At 44.4% G+C, this 12354-nt stretch overlaps 1 protein-coding gene across 13 annotated transcripts in view; it reads right to left on the bottom strand.

Moving 5' to 3' along the window:
• Positions 1-12348, bottom strand: part of ccdc88ab (coiled-coil domain containing 88Ab) — a 139584-nt gene extending 127236 nt beyond the window's left edge. For all 13 annotated transcript variants that reach the window (XR_009529368.1, XM_060073538.1, XM_060073531.1 and 10 more), the window contains exons 1-2: positions 11942-12348; positions 11722-11822 (exon numbers count right to left, since the gene is read on the bottom strand). Coding sequence is in view for 12 of the 13 variants with exons in the window: in XM_060073538.1 (XP_059929521.1) it covers positions 11722-11822; positions 11942-12007 (167 nt within the window). In the remaining variant the exon portion in view is untranslated. The remainder of the gene's footprint in view (positions 1-11721; positions 11823-11941) is intronic.
• Between the last annotated feature and the right edge of the window lie 6 nt (positions 12349-12354).

The raw sequence follows: 12354 nt of genomic DNA, 5'->3' as shown, positions 1-12354 counted from the left end.
GTATATAAACCATCAGGCACACAAACTGACCATGTGGGGCAACGCCCACCTCTTGTCGCTGAGAGCGACACGCGTGCCGGGCGCGCGGAACTGGGGAGCAGATTTAATGTCCAGAGGCGACCCTCGCTACACGGACTGGAAACTGGACCACATCGTGGTCGTGAACCAGATATGGGAGAAATAAAGTCGAGCGGAGGTCGATCTCTTTGCATCAGAGGAGAACACTCAGTGCCCTCTGTTCTATTCCCTAACCAGTCGGAGCGCCCCAATGGGGCTGGATCCTTTGGCATATGAGTGGCCGCGCGTCCTCCTGTACGCTTTTCCCCCATTAGAACTGATCATTCCTACTCTCGCCAGAGTGCGAGAGAAGGGTCATGCGCTGATCCTTATAGCCCCCCGTTGGCCGGGGAAATATTGGTTGGCGGAAATAGTCCAGTTGCTGTGCAGCCAGCCTTGGCCTCTGCCTTTACGCAGAGGCCACGCAAGCGCATGGGGAAATCTTCCATCCTCATCCGGAGCGCATGGCTCTGTGGGTCTGGTTCGTGAAAGGATGAACCTAACGACGGCTGGACTCCCATGGAATGTCATTACGACTATCCAGGGCGCCAGGGCTTCCTCTACGCGTTACGCATATGACGGGAAATGGCATGCGTTCGAGGAGTGGTGCGCAAAAGCTGGGGAAATAGCTTTCCAGAGTCCCGTGCCGGTTATTCTGACGTTTCTACAGGGCTTGCTGGATAAAGGCCGGGCTTTCTCCACTGTCAAAGTGTACTTGGCCGCTATATCGGCTTGTCACAGGCCAACACCCTATCGTTTGCCGGTTTATGAAAGGTGCACGCCGTCTTCGGCCGGTGTCGCCGTCTTTGGCTGCTCCGTGGGATTTATCCACGGTGCTTGATGCACTGTCACGCCCACTGTTTGAGCCCTTACAACAGGTAGAGCTTTAGACGCTCTTGTTTAACACGGCTTTGTTGCTCGCGTTGGCCTCGGCTAAACGCGCGAGTGACATCCATGCTCTGTCGGTTAGCCCGGCATGTATGTAGTTTTTGCGGGGTAACTCAAAGGATTTATTAAAGCCGAATCCTGCGTTTGTACCAAAGGTATTCGACTCTGCGTTGTCATACCGCCCTATTGAGCTGTTGGCTTTCCATTCTCCTCCTTTCTCCTCCCAGGAGCAGGAGCGGCTGAATGCGCTCTGCCCGGTGCGGGCTTTATGCGTCTATGTTGATAGGACGGCTGGATTCAGGAAATCGGAGCAGCTGTTTGTATCTTGTGCTACGTCACACCTGGGGAAGCCTCTCTCGAAGCAGTGTTTATCACACTGGATCGTGGAGGCTATAGCCATGGCTTATAATAGCGTTGGTTTGGAACCCCCTATCGGCCTGCGCGCACATTCGACTCGCGGCATGTCCACATCCTGGGCACTGTTTCAGGGGGTCTCAGTGGAAGAGATATGTGCGGCTGCCAGCTGGGCGACGCCTCACACTTTCACTAGATTCTACAGGTTGGATGTTACTGTGCCTAATCTGTCTCACACGCGTTGGATCAGTGAACATGCCTGTTTGATGAGTTTGCACTGATACTTCTTTGGCAATACGGGAGTTACTATATCCCAGTGAGATACCGAGCGAATATTGAAAGAAAACTTAAGGTTAAGAAATTCACCAAGGTTTTCTGATATATGAGTGAGGTATCTCACCAGACCCCCCTCCTTGCTCGGAGCGAGGAAGAGGTGTTTGCCTAAAGACTGAAGAGATGATGTGACGACGGGACTTATGTAGTAGGAGGGAGTCCCTCCTCTGCAAGCGGATGTCACAAAGTTTGATTAATTGCACAGCCCTATGTATTTAGAGAATTCACTTTTATGGAGTTACATTTTTTATCCAAGTGTAAGATAGAGTAGCCAGTTCTTTAATTAATTCATGTTTTGGAGACGTGATTTTTTATGTTGTTTTCCCGTTCGTTATAAAATCTAAAAGTAGGCTATCGAGATGTGTTCACACCAAAAGCGAAGCCAAAATCAAGCACCAAAGTTCAAATATTCAAATCAACTAGAACAAATTTGCATCGTTTGCGCGATTGGAATATCGGCATGTGAATTTCCTTTCCTGGTTTTAAGCTATTCTATTGACCAAGTGTTAAACTCTCGCAAGCAGCCACTAGAGGGCTTCCGTGGGATACTGGTTAAGGAGTTGGAAAAGTAACCGTGGGTGGCTGGTTCGTATCCCGACCGGTATACAAAAAATGTGGACGGGGGCAGTTGTAGTGCAGCACTCTCTTACGTCCTTATCCACCATTGAGGTGCCCTCGAGCAAGGCACCTCAAACCCCCATCTGCTCCCCGGGCGCTGCACTGCGGCTGTCCTCATGCTGTCCTCATGCGACTCATGCAAACCGGGTATGCCGGTTTGCATGAGTTCACCGGTTCCCGGATGGGTCAAAAGCAGAAAAGAATTTCCCCCAAAAAGGGACAATAAAGGATAATTTAAAGGGATACTTCACCGGTGGAGATATGAAGGTTACTATATGAAGTAAATAATTCTATGTAGTATAAATGCGTTAAAAAAAATGAAATCGGTTCATCCTAGCCTGAGAAAAGGCAGAAAGTGTCTCTCTAGCTCAAAAGTAAGAAATCTTCCAACTACCATAGTGCATTGCGCTCGCTGCACCGCCTGCCTGTTTCTGTTTGGAGGGGGAAGGACCCATGGTCGTAAGCAAACTTTGTGTAAACATATCCCGGTGATACGTTGACTAGTTTAGACTTCTGCCCTCGTTTTTTCAAAAGCATCATTTGGATATTACTGTAAAGCATACCATTTTTTGCTAATTACAGTAGCCCAGCATATCAACTATTTGAACTCAACCTTTTCTCCCCAGTTGAAATAAGTGTTTATCTTATACAGTAGGCCTACTTTAGTATAAAAGCACTTGGGTTAGTAAACAAATCACAAAAACCAACATGAATCTGAAGTTTTATTCATGAAAAAAAGGGGAACTATTTACGCATTTGAAACATGTAGGGTGCGTTTGCTAGAGTCAAAATAGTCACAGCTCATCTTGAGCATCTACTGTCTCCTGGTAGCCACGGTACTGCCCATCTTGTGTTGGGTAATTAGCTCTGATGGCCTGGACAACACAGGAAGCGATACTGTCTAAGAAAGAAAGAGAACTTTTTTCTAGAAGAAACTGGCATCGCTGAAATTCGCGGCAGCACAGGGACTCTGTGTTAGTGTCTATAGGCGAACAGAGCGCCCCGGCGCGCTCTGGCTCCTCGTCCTCGGCAACAGGCAAGGCTTGTTCAGCTGCAGCCACAGCAGCCTCTTCCTCCTCCTCCATTTGTGTCAATTCTTCCTGGCTGTATTCTGGCTCGTTCTAATAGCCCTGAATGTCAGAATCCAACAATAGATTTTCAAAATCCACTTTGGCTGTTTCACGTTGCAAATTTGTTCTATAGCTAAGCGGTGAAGAAACATGGCTGACATTGTGTTTACATCTCGTACGCAAGCTCCCACCCCCCCTCATTCCTTATTGGTGGGCTCAAAAATTTGCCGAACGAGTGGTTTGTAGTCCTCGGTCCTTCTAGCAGGCAAGCAAAAGCAAAGTTCTCCAGAGATGACGTCAAACGCGTCATTTGACCTCATCTCGGGAGAAAATTAGATCAGGAAAGCTGGGCCAAGGGAAGACTGGGTTAGACTGAGTGGAAAAAAAACTTTACTTTATATTACAATAGCGATTTTATAATGATAGAACAACGGTTCTGAATGGGTGAAGTATCCCTTTAACTTAGAGGGAGTGCGTGGCGTTTCCAGGATCGTGGCCGCACATTTGGTAGGGCCGAGCCGCAACGAAAAATCTGCCTGAACCAGGCTGTTTGCGTCACTCCATTCAAGCCATCCGGAGAAAAATTGCATCTAGACGGCTTTGCATGTATTCGCACCGCGCCTTAGCTTTTGGTGCAACACATGGTCACGTTATTCGAGGAAGTTTGTATCCAAAACGTCAGTGCAAGTAAACATTGGCTTGCAGCGCCGACTGCCATGTAGAATGATCAACACAAACAAATAACTGAATGAGAAAATTATATTAATTGTAGTTTATCACTATGTATGCAATAAGAGGACGTTTTAGCCTACTGCAGGTAGAAGAGAACAAAATAACTAGGTATGCGGCTGCAGAAATGGCTAAGGGATGCCTAAACTTAATTTAGGGCCTGGCTGGTTCCTGTGGTGGAAACACACTTTGTTCCTAGTTCTGGGCTAAAGTTCCTGTTGTGGAAACACAGCTAAAAAGAGAAATAAATACTTCTTCAGTCTACACAATGAAATTATGAAATCTGTGACATTTAGATAGGAAGCACATGGTGCTTGTAACGACATGTAAATATCAGAGATCATAATCTTTTACAAGGGCCTGTCCCACCACAAACCGATTCACACTCTATGGCCAGGCTGGCCTCTCATGGCAGAGGTGCTATCTGTCTGTGTCTGTGTGTGAAGCTGCTTTAGTTGATAAAAAGCTGACAAGAGAAGCGAATGTTTGTTTTTCTATCAGCCAGAATGTGAGCGATAAAGATGGCAGCCTTTTTATTGTTGAAAAATGATTATAAAAGGCAGACAATCATAATTCAAACCATGTGGTCTTTTGTGGGGTCCTCCGCTTATAAAATAGGATGGCTTTAAAAAAACGGTCCTATAGAAAGACATGCCCTATTAGAAAGTTTACAGGAATCAATTCCAATGTTTACACAACTATTGTGTAGGAAACCAATATGTGTGTGTGTGTGTGTGGGTGTAGATATATATAGATATATATATATATATATATATATATATATATATCTAGGTCAAAAGTACTTTGTTGTGCCGTTTCCTCCCAAGAGCATTTAGCTTAAAGATTAACTGAAATATGAAAGATTTGTTGATACAACAGATGTATTGTCTGCCTTCTCATTGGTACAATAACTAAAAAGGGCTGAACTTGCTAAAAGGGATTCAATTGTACGGTGAAAGGGGTGAAAGTGTTACAGGGCGCCGCCATGTTGGATTTCAACAATCAGTTACGTCACTGGCCTGTAGGGCTGGCCCGAATGCCATTTTTCAGGCTTCGAATACTCGTTGGTTTTTCCGAGCGAATATTCGAATACTCGTTCCAGAAAAAAACACCATCAAAAACAACATTAATAATCCCTATATACTCCCTGGAACCGATTTTGACAGTATCTGCATATTTTGTTGAAGATTTAATAGCTTTTGAACGTTAATTAGTAGGCCTAAGTAGGTTGAAGTTCCTTAGTTTTTCCCTGTGAAAGCGAACAGCTGTTGCTCCGTTCCAAATCAGCTGTTCTCTGCCATCTCAGCCCTTACGGGAGCTTTTCAATTCATCCTGGAACGTGCATCTTTTCAGGGAATTTATACAATAAATCCATAACAAATACCAAATATTGATTGTCTTATGTGTCCATATTGTAACCATTATATTGACCGGGTATTCCCAAGACGCTCACGCTCTGCAGCAAGCCAGTCATAGTTGATTGGCGCGGCGCTGTACAGCGAACGTAAACAAACAACTAAGCTAAGGTTTTAAGTATTACTTTTCCTCCAGAGATCCCGCTAATGTTGTGTTATAAAGTAAAGGGAAACAAGATATCTATTCTTCCTCCACCTCTCTCGCTTCCAGGCCAGCCCTACTGGCCTGGTAACCTACTCCTACTCTGTGGCTCTAGCAGCCATAGTAGGTAATGAGTCAGGCTCTGAGGCTCGCTGAAATGTCTACGGAAAAGCAAACAACCAGGTCTACAGGAGGATCAGGCCTAAAAAAAAAATTTGTTTGGTTCCGGTTTTCGACCGACCCTGTCAATTTATGTGCGACCCAAAATATTTTATGAGCTTTAATAAAAAAATAAAAACTAACCCTTATTTTTTTTTTTTTGATGCAAACTATAATTACGTTTTTGTACAGCTCCTCTTCATTCTATACAAGGATGAGCGAATTTTCTCGTTTTTAAATGAAAACAACCTACCCATCATTCGCTGCCGCTGGAAAAAATAAAATAAAAAATAAAATAAATTCCCTACCTACCCATGACCTCAACCGACAACCAAACTTTTTTTTTTTTTTTAGGCCTCATCTTATTGCATTGCCCCTGGCTGCATTAATGAATTATATAGGGCCATGGCAGCTGGGGTAATCATATATTTCCACAGGCTACCTTTCAATAGGAAACCTATTAACCTTAATACATGGCTGGCAGCCTTAAAACTGACTAACCCTCCGATGTCAATCAGCCCCTGTCATGTCAATCTCCACAAGCTAGCACTCCGACCATAAAGTGTATAAACTATTACCCAGACGATATCACAGATCTATGTTTCCAAGCTGCTAATTAAACCACGGCGGTTCTGTAAACAGAATTTCCACAAATGTCTCCTTCTACTCACCCTGTTGTTCACCGACTAACCGATTGCTGATGCATAGGGAGTTCCACTCGAAGAAGTAGTTTCATAGTAAGATGTATCCGTGCAATATCCATCTGTGCAATATCCATCAACATCCACCAGAAATTAACCTCCAACATCCACCTAAAGTAAACGTGACACTTGTGAATCCGCCTCGCATCTATGCTCCTCCGCGGGTGTATCTCCCAAAGTGCATCCAACATGTCTTTCAGGTCCCGTCCACCCGGAGCTGATTTTTTTTGTGAAACCATGTCTTTAATAACCATGTTATTAGGCAGGTAATAAACCATGTTCTTTAATAGGTCCATGGTCCGAGGGTGGTTTCGTGTGGCCGCCTGAAGCGACGTTAGAGTTGCTTCAGGCGTTGAGTTTTTTTTTTTTTTTTATTATTTTTGTAGCTTTAAATACAGCCCCTTGGTCAAAACAAATTACTAACTGTAAAAAGTATTTCTACTCAATCTAAAAGGTTAAACAACTACTATCTCCTCCTCGACTTGAATGTTTTTAGACAGCGCGCAGGCTGGATGCGCGCAGGCTGGATGCGCGCAGGCTTGATGCGCTCCACTTATTTTTTTGGAGAACCAGCGCTTAAATGTGTAGGTAGTACTACAGCGTTTGTACAGCTCGTTGTGTTTCCTCAATGAGTCGGTCTTTACGGAGATATTCCTGAAACGCATCAAAGGAAAACGTAGGGGGAATGATCATTTTCGCCTTGTTACTTTGTTGCCATTTATGGGGCGCTCCAGTGTCTCCGATTGGACGTCCTTTAGAGAGAGCATGGCCACTTACAAAACCTCTCTCTCGCCACACAGCATCCGAAATGCCATGCTAATATGCATGGCTATGCAACCTAATCCCACCATTAGATGGTCAAGGTTGACCGGGATCTCTCGGCAGCAGACCGATTCAATGGCAGTGTCCATGCTCCGGCAGCACCCACACGCACACCAGTCCCACCCACACGATCCGAAGGTGGAGCTGGAGCCTGAAATTGATCTCTCTCCACCGGGTGGCAGTCGGACACTACAGGCATGTCCCTCACAGGCTCAGACACGTAACCAGCCATATTAAAATCACTATTTTCTGCTGTGGAGCGTAGAAGACGTTTGCGGGTCTGCAGCAACGAACTAGTCCTACCATGCCAGTGACGACATCGGCGCTCTAATACTAAAAGACGCATTTTCTATTGTTGCATTTGTTGATTTAAAAAAAATAAAAATGCCGTACTTTTTTTTTTGTATATAATGGTCATAACTAACACGTTATCGATGGATTATTTCAGTTCAATTCATCTTCAAGTATGCTGGTCATTTGACCTACTATGGTTTATATTCCTGGCAGGTGACGCCAGATGTTTGAGTGAAGCTAAGTGTCCCTCAAGGATCTATACAGGGCCCCCCTCTGTTCAGTCTTTACATTAAAGGTCCCATGGCATGCTACTTTATGGATGCTTTTATATAGTTGTTAGTGGGCCCCTAATACAGTACTTAAAGACGTTCAGCTTTGCTGCAGAATTACAGCCACTACGAGCCAGCTCCACAATGAGCTTTCCACAAACGTGCCGTTCTTTTGAGGCGGGTCAAGGTGGAGGGTTGGGGTGTGTCCCTGAGGCCTAAAAAAATTTTTTATTTGGTTCCGGTTTCCGACCGACCCTGTCAATTTATGTGCGACCCAAATTATTTTATGAGCTTTAAAAAAAAAAAAAAAGCGAATTTTCTCGTTTTTAAATGAAAACAACATACCTATCATTCGCTGCCGCTGGAAAAAATAAAATAAAAAAATAAAATAAATTCCCTACCTACCCATGACCTCAACTGACAACCAACAGGAACCAAACTTTTTTTTTTTTTAGGCCTGAGCAACTTGCGGCTACGGTACCATGCGCTCGTGTTTACAGTGGATGTATCGCAAAGGCGATAGGCAAACTCATATTAATTAATAAAAATTATAACATAAACATAACATTTTCCTGCCATGGAACCTTTAATGATCTTCCCACAGTTTGTCCATCAGTACACATAAAAATGTACTCAGGTGACACTGTCCTCTATGTGCATGCTAAAAATAAACAACAAGCCACACACCAACTGACTGAAGTCATGGGCCATGTATCCAACTTGCTAACTAATTCATGCTTACGCCTGAATATAAGCAAAACTGTTTGTATGTATTTTACAAGATAAACTACTGTGTCCCATGACCCTGATGTCATAGTTAAGCAAGAAAAGGTCAGAGTGGTGCCTGACTTCAAATATCTGGGAATCATCCTAGACTCCCAATTCTCATTCAAAAAACATGCAAAAAAGGTTGCAAATACCATCAAATTTCAAATTGTAGGCATATAAGACCATATAAGTGTCTTGAAAGGCGCCTCTAAATGAAATGTATTATTATTATTATTATTATTATTATATTTACCAATGAAGGCTCTTCAAACATTTTTCTTACCGTTTAACTAGCTGGTCACAAAGAAAGATAAGGACAATAGAGTAACCAGAGCAACCGCCAGGGGGCACTGCATAGTACAGTACAGAAAAAGCCAGATCGGACTCACAGCCTTTTCAATCAGAGCCACCAATTATTAGAATAGCCTGCCCAATGAAGTAAGGGAATGTCACAGCCTTACAACTTTTAAAACCAAACTCAGTTTGGTTTAGAGAGAATCAAAGAATGTACCATGTACCAAATGCTTAAATGCTTTTTTTTTTTTTCTTTCTTTCTATATTCATACTGTATCCTTACTTTGTGTTGCAATTAATATGTGGCGGGAATAGTGTGGGGCGTGCAATGTCAGCGTCTGTTTGATGGTGTGTTTATATGTTTCTTTAATTTTCTGGCTTATTTACAGCAAGAAACTTATTTGGCAATCAATGAGCATTGTCCCTATCAACTAAATAAATTACTAAATAAAATAAACAGTTACCATGGTTTAAATCACCCAGTAGTGACATTTAAAATGCCAAATGTCCTCAAACCATAATGTTTGGATTCCTAGCACATGTTCCCATCAATGTCTGAGTATATCTTAAGAGGTCATGGGATTGGCATCATGAAACAAAGAGCGACAACACATTTAGAAGGATCTGCTTAGGAAGCAGGGAAATCAATTGGACACTTGTCACTCAGACCACAACGTTATTGGCTTCCTTTGGCTGTCCGTGAATTCTAATTGGTTTGACAGCGAGGCAAGGGGAATTCTTATGGGCTAGATAATGGACAGTGCTAGGGTGGTGGGGCCACCGTGCCATCTGGGGCTTTCAGGAGGAAACCGTTAGCTAATCCCAGCACCTCTCCCCCTGTCACGCTGGACAACTGCTAGGGCTGCCAATCTGTTCGTGTCTCCCAGTCAACAGATTAGTTAAAGAGGGACAAACATGTTTTTATGCAGCAATTCAGTACTGCAGTTTAAATAACCAGCCACCAATTGGGCAACGCTAAAATTGTTCAGTGTTCAAAACACTAGAAAAATAACTATCGGAAATGCCAATAACTTTGCCATGTGCCATCACAACTGGGGGCAGTGGTCATATAGCAAAAAAACAAAAATTCACATTCCTGGTGAAATGGTTACACAGCATGGGAAATCACTATTAATGGCACTCACAAGGTCCGCTCTGTTTGGACTTTGGTATATAAAAAGTTAGCATACAGTAGCAACAGTCACAGCAGAGCTGGCCATAGACAGAGTCCAGCCTAACCGACACACCATCTGACAAAAGGACTTCTATGTGCTGCCAAGATTAGTGCCAGCAGCTGACCCCACACCCCAACACACTCCAGCATCCTGTTCAGCAAGTTGTAAACCAGTCCCAGCTCTTTCTGCTACATGCTACAGAATACAGCATCAGACCATCAGAGAATAAGGGGAGATTTTTTGTCTAAGTATTTCTGAGACTGATACATGAAGAGCGATCCTACGGAGGAGATGGTTGGAGATACACTAGATTACGATCACCAACGTGTGTTTGTAAAACACCATCGACCACACACTCCTCCTGACCTACATGGTTCCATCTTACAGCACAATGTAGTGCCTCTCTCCAACTCCCATCTTCTCTCTCTCCCTTTCTCAGGACTCTCTCAACTCCACATCTCCACCACGGGCCTGGTGCTCCGGGTCTAACAGGCAACAAGAGAACCTGGGGTTTTCTTTGAACATTCCTGTGCGACCCTCATTGACACAATTACATGAAAAGGAAACGTCTGTCTTGCCCTCCTCCCTGTGGGCCCTAGCAGGGGACGTGAGTTATGGATGCAGTAGGTGTCCATAACTCACGTGCTGCCTGCTAGTACGGGGAATTCAAACCAAAGAGGACCTCATCATGGGGGGGCTGCACTACAGTAAGGTTACAGACAGACAGACAGACAAACAGGGGCTTTTGTTGATTTCTCCACTCGAGGCAGGAAATGGGAGAAAGAGGGGAGGAGAAGGGGAAGACGGGAGAGGATGGCAATATTGTGCGGAAGACCATGTGGAGAACAAGAGAGGAAATGGCCAGTGGGGGTTAATCAGCTCACTTTATCCTCCACACAACTGTACAGTATAACCAGAAACACTGCCTTAACCAGCTGCTCCAACTCAAGGCAAGCTTAGCAAATTAACCTTCCCAACAGCAGTTAATAGAAAAAAGCGCTGACACTTTTTTGCAGCCATCTATAATTAGGCTACGTGTGGAAAATATGAAGGGAAAAAAAAGCTTTAGCAAAGGGGAAATAGCATCGTGGAGCCAGACAAAGGAATGGAAAGCATATCTGTCAGACCCGTGGATGTATGGTTATAGGCTCACAAGACGGACTGATATCAGGCCCTATGCGTCCTTGAAATAAAATCTGCATCATGCAGTAGGCTTTAGCTCTGGTGCGTCTTTGTATCAGATAACGGGGCGTGCAGAGAGGCGACCAGCTTTAGATGACAACAGAACAGAACAGAACATCTTCCTACAGGAAGCAGGGCGACTGCACACTCATCGGTCTCCCGCTAATGCCTTGTGCCTGCAGACGAGCCTGTAGACGACCACCCCCCCTAAAAAAAGCCTCGGGGATAAAAATAAAAACCAGCCAGATCTGTGACCAAATGAACCAACCCTGGCCCAATATAAGGCCCTATTGTGCGCAGTCTATAGAGGCGGTGTTTGCCTGCATGTTAACAGAAGGCGACCCATTTTAACTGTAGTCTGGATGGATGTTGGGCTGCGTTAGACCACGTAGCCATGACACGTTTACATTGAGGAACACAGGAACAGGGGTAATGGGATAGGCCTACTTACATCTCAAGCATAATCTCGTTCAGGTATATCCCATCCACCAATGCAATATATTCCGATAGTTTGGATCCATCGCTTGTCGTCGGATGGATCACAGTCTTCACCTAAACACATAAACGCATGTTAAATACATCATGTCGACACACATTCTACATTGGTATAACATGCGTGATGGATGGGGGGACCAGGCTAAATAACCGTGAATAGTGAGGACATCCCTTACCCAAGAAACCAGAGGCGTGAGCATGAAGTCCTCCAGGAGAGGAGTAAACACCTCACTGTCCATCATAGCGTTAAGGGTTTCTACCAGATCATGAAACAGCTCTTCATTCCTTTACAAGATCTCTGATCTCCTTTTGGTGTCTTCCACGCCCCTCCTAGTGTCCGTTTATCGACACTCTGATTCAGTTAAACCAACCCTCAGCGGCCCAGCATGCTGGGAGCTGGAGAACGAAGAACATCAGTAACACGTCCTGAGACGCTAGTGGTTCCAGACTGACGTCTTCTCAGTGTCTTATATCCTCACAGCCAGTAGCCAGAACACTGGTTCGGTCAGCCGTTTGTTCAACGGAACGTCTCATCTGGAATCCCAGAAGAAAAGTGGGACATAAGAGCTCGTCATCAGTATTCCTCCTC

The sequence above is a fragment of the Gadus macrocephalus genome, chromosome 15 (assembly GCF_031168955.1).
Source record: "Gadus macrocephalus chromosome 15, ASM3116895v1".
In the NCBI taxonomy this organism is placed as follows: Eukaryota; Metazoa; Chordata; class Actinopteri; order Gadiformes; family Gadidae; genus Gadus; species Gadus macrocephalus.
This window is presented reverse-complemented; position numbering and strand designations above follow the sequence as displayed.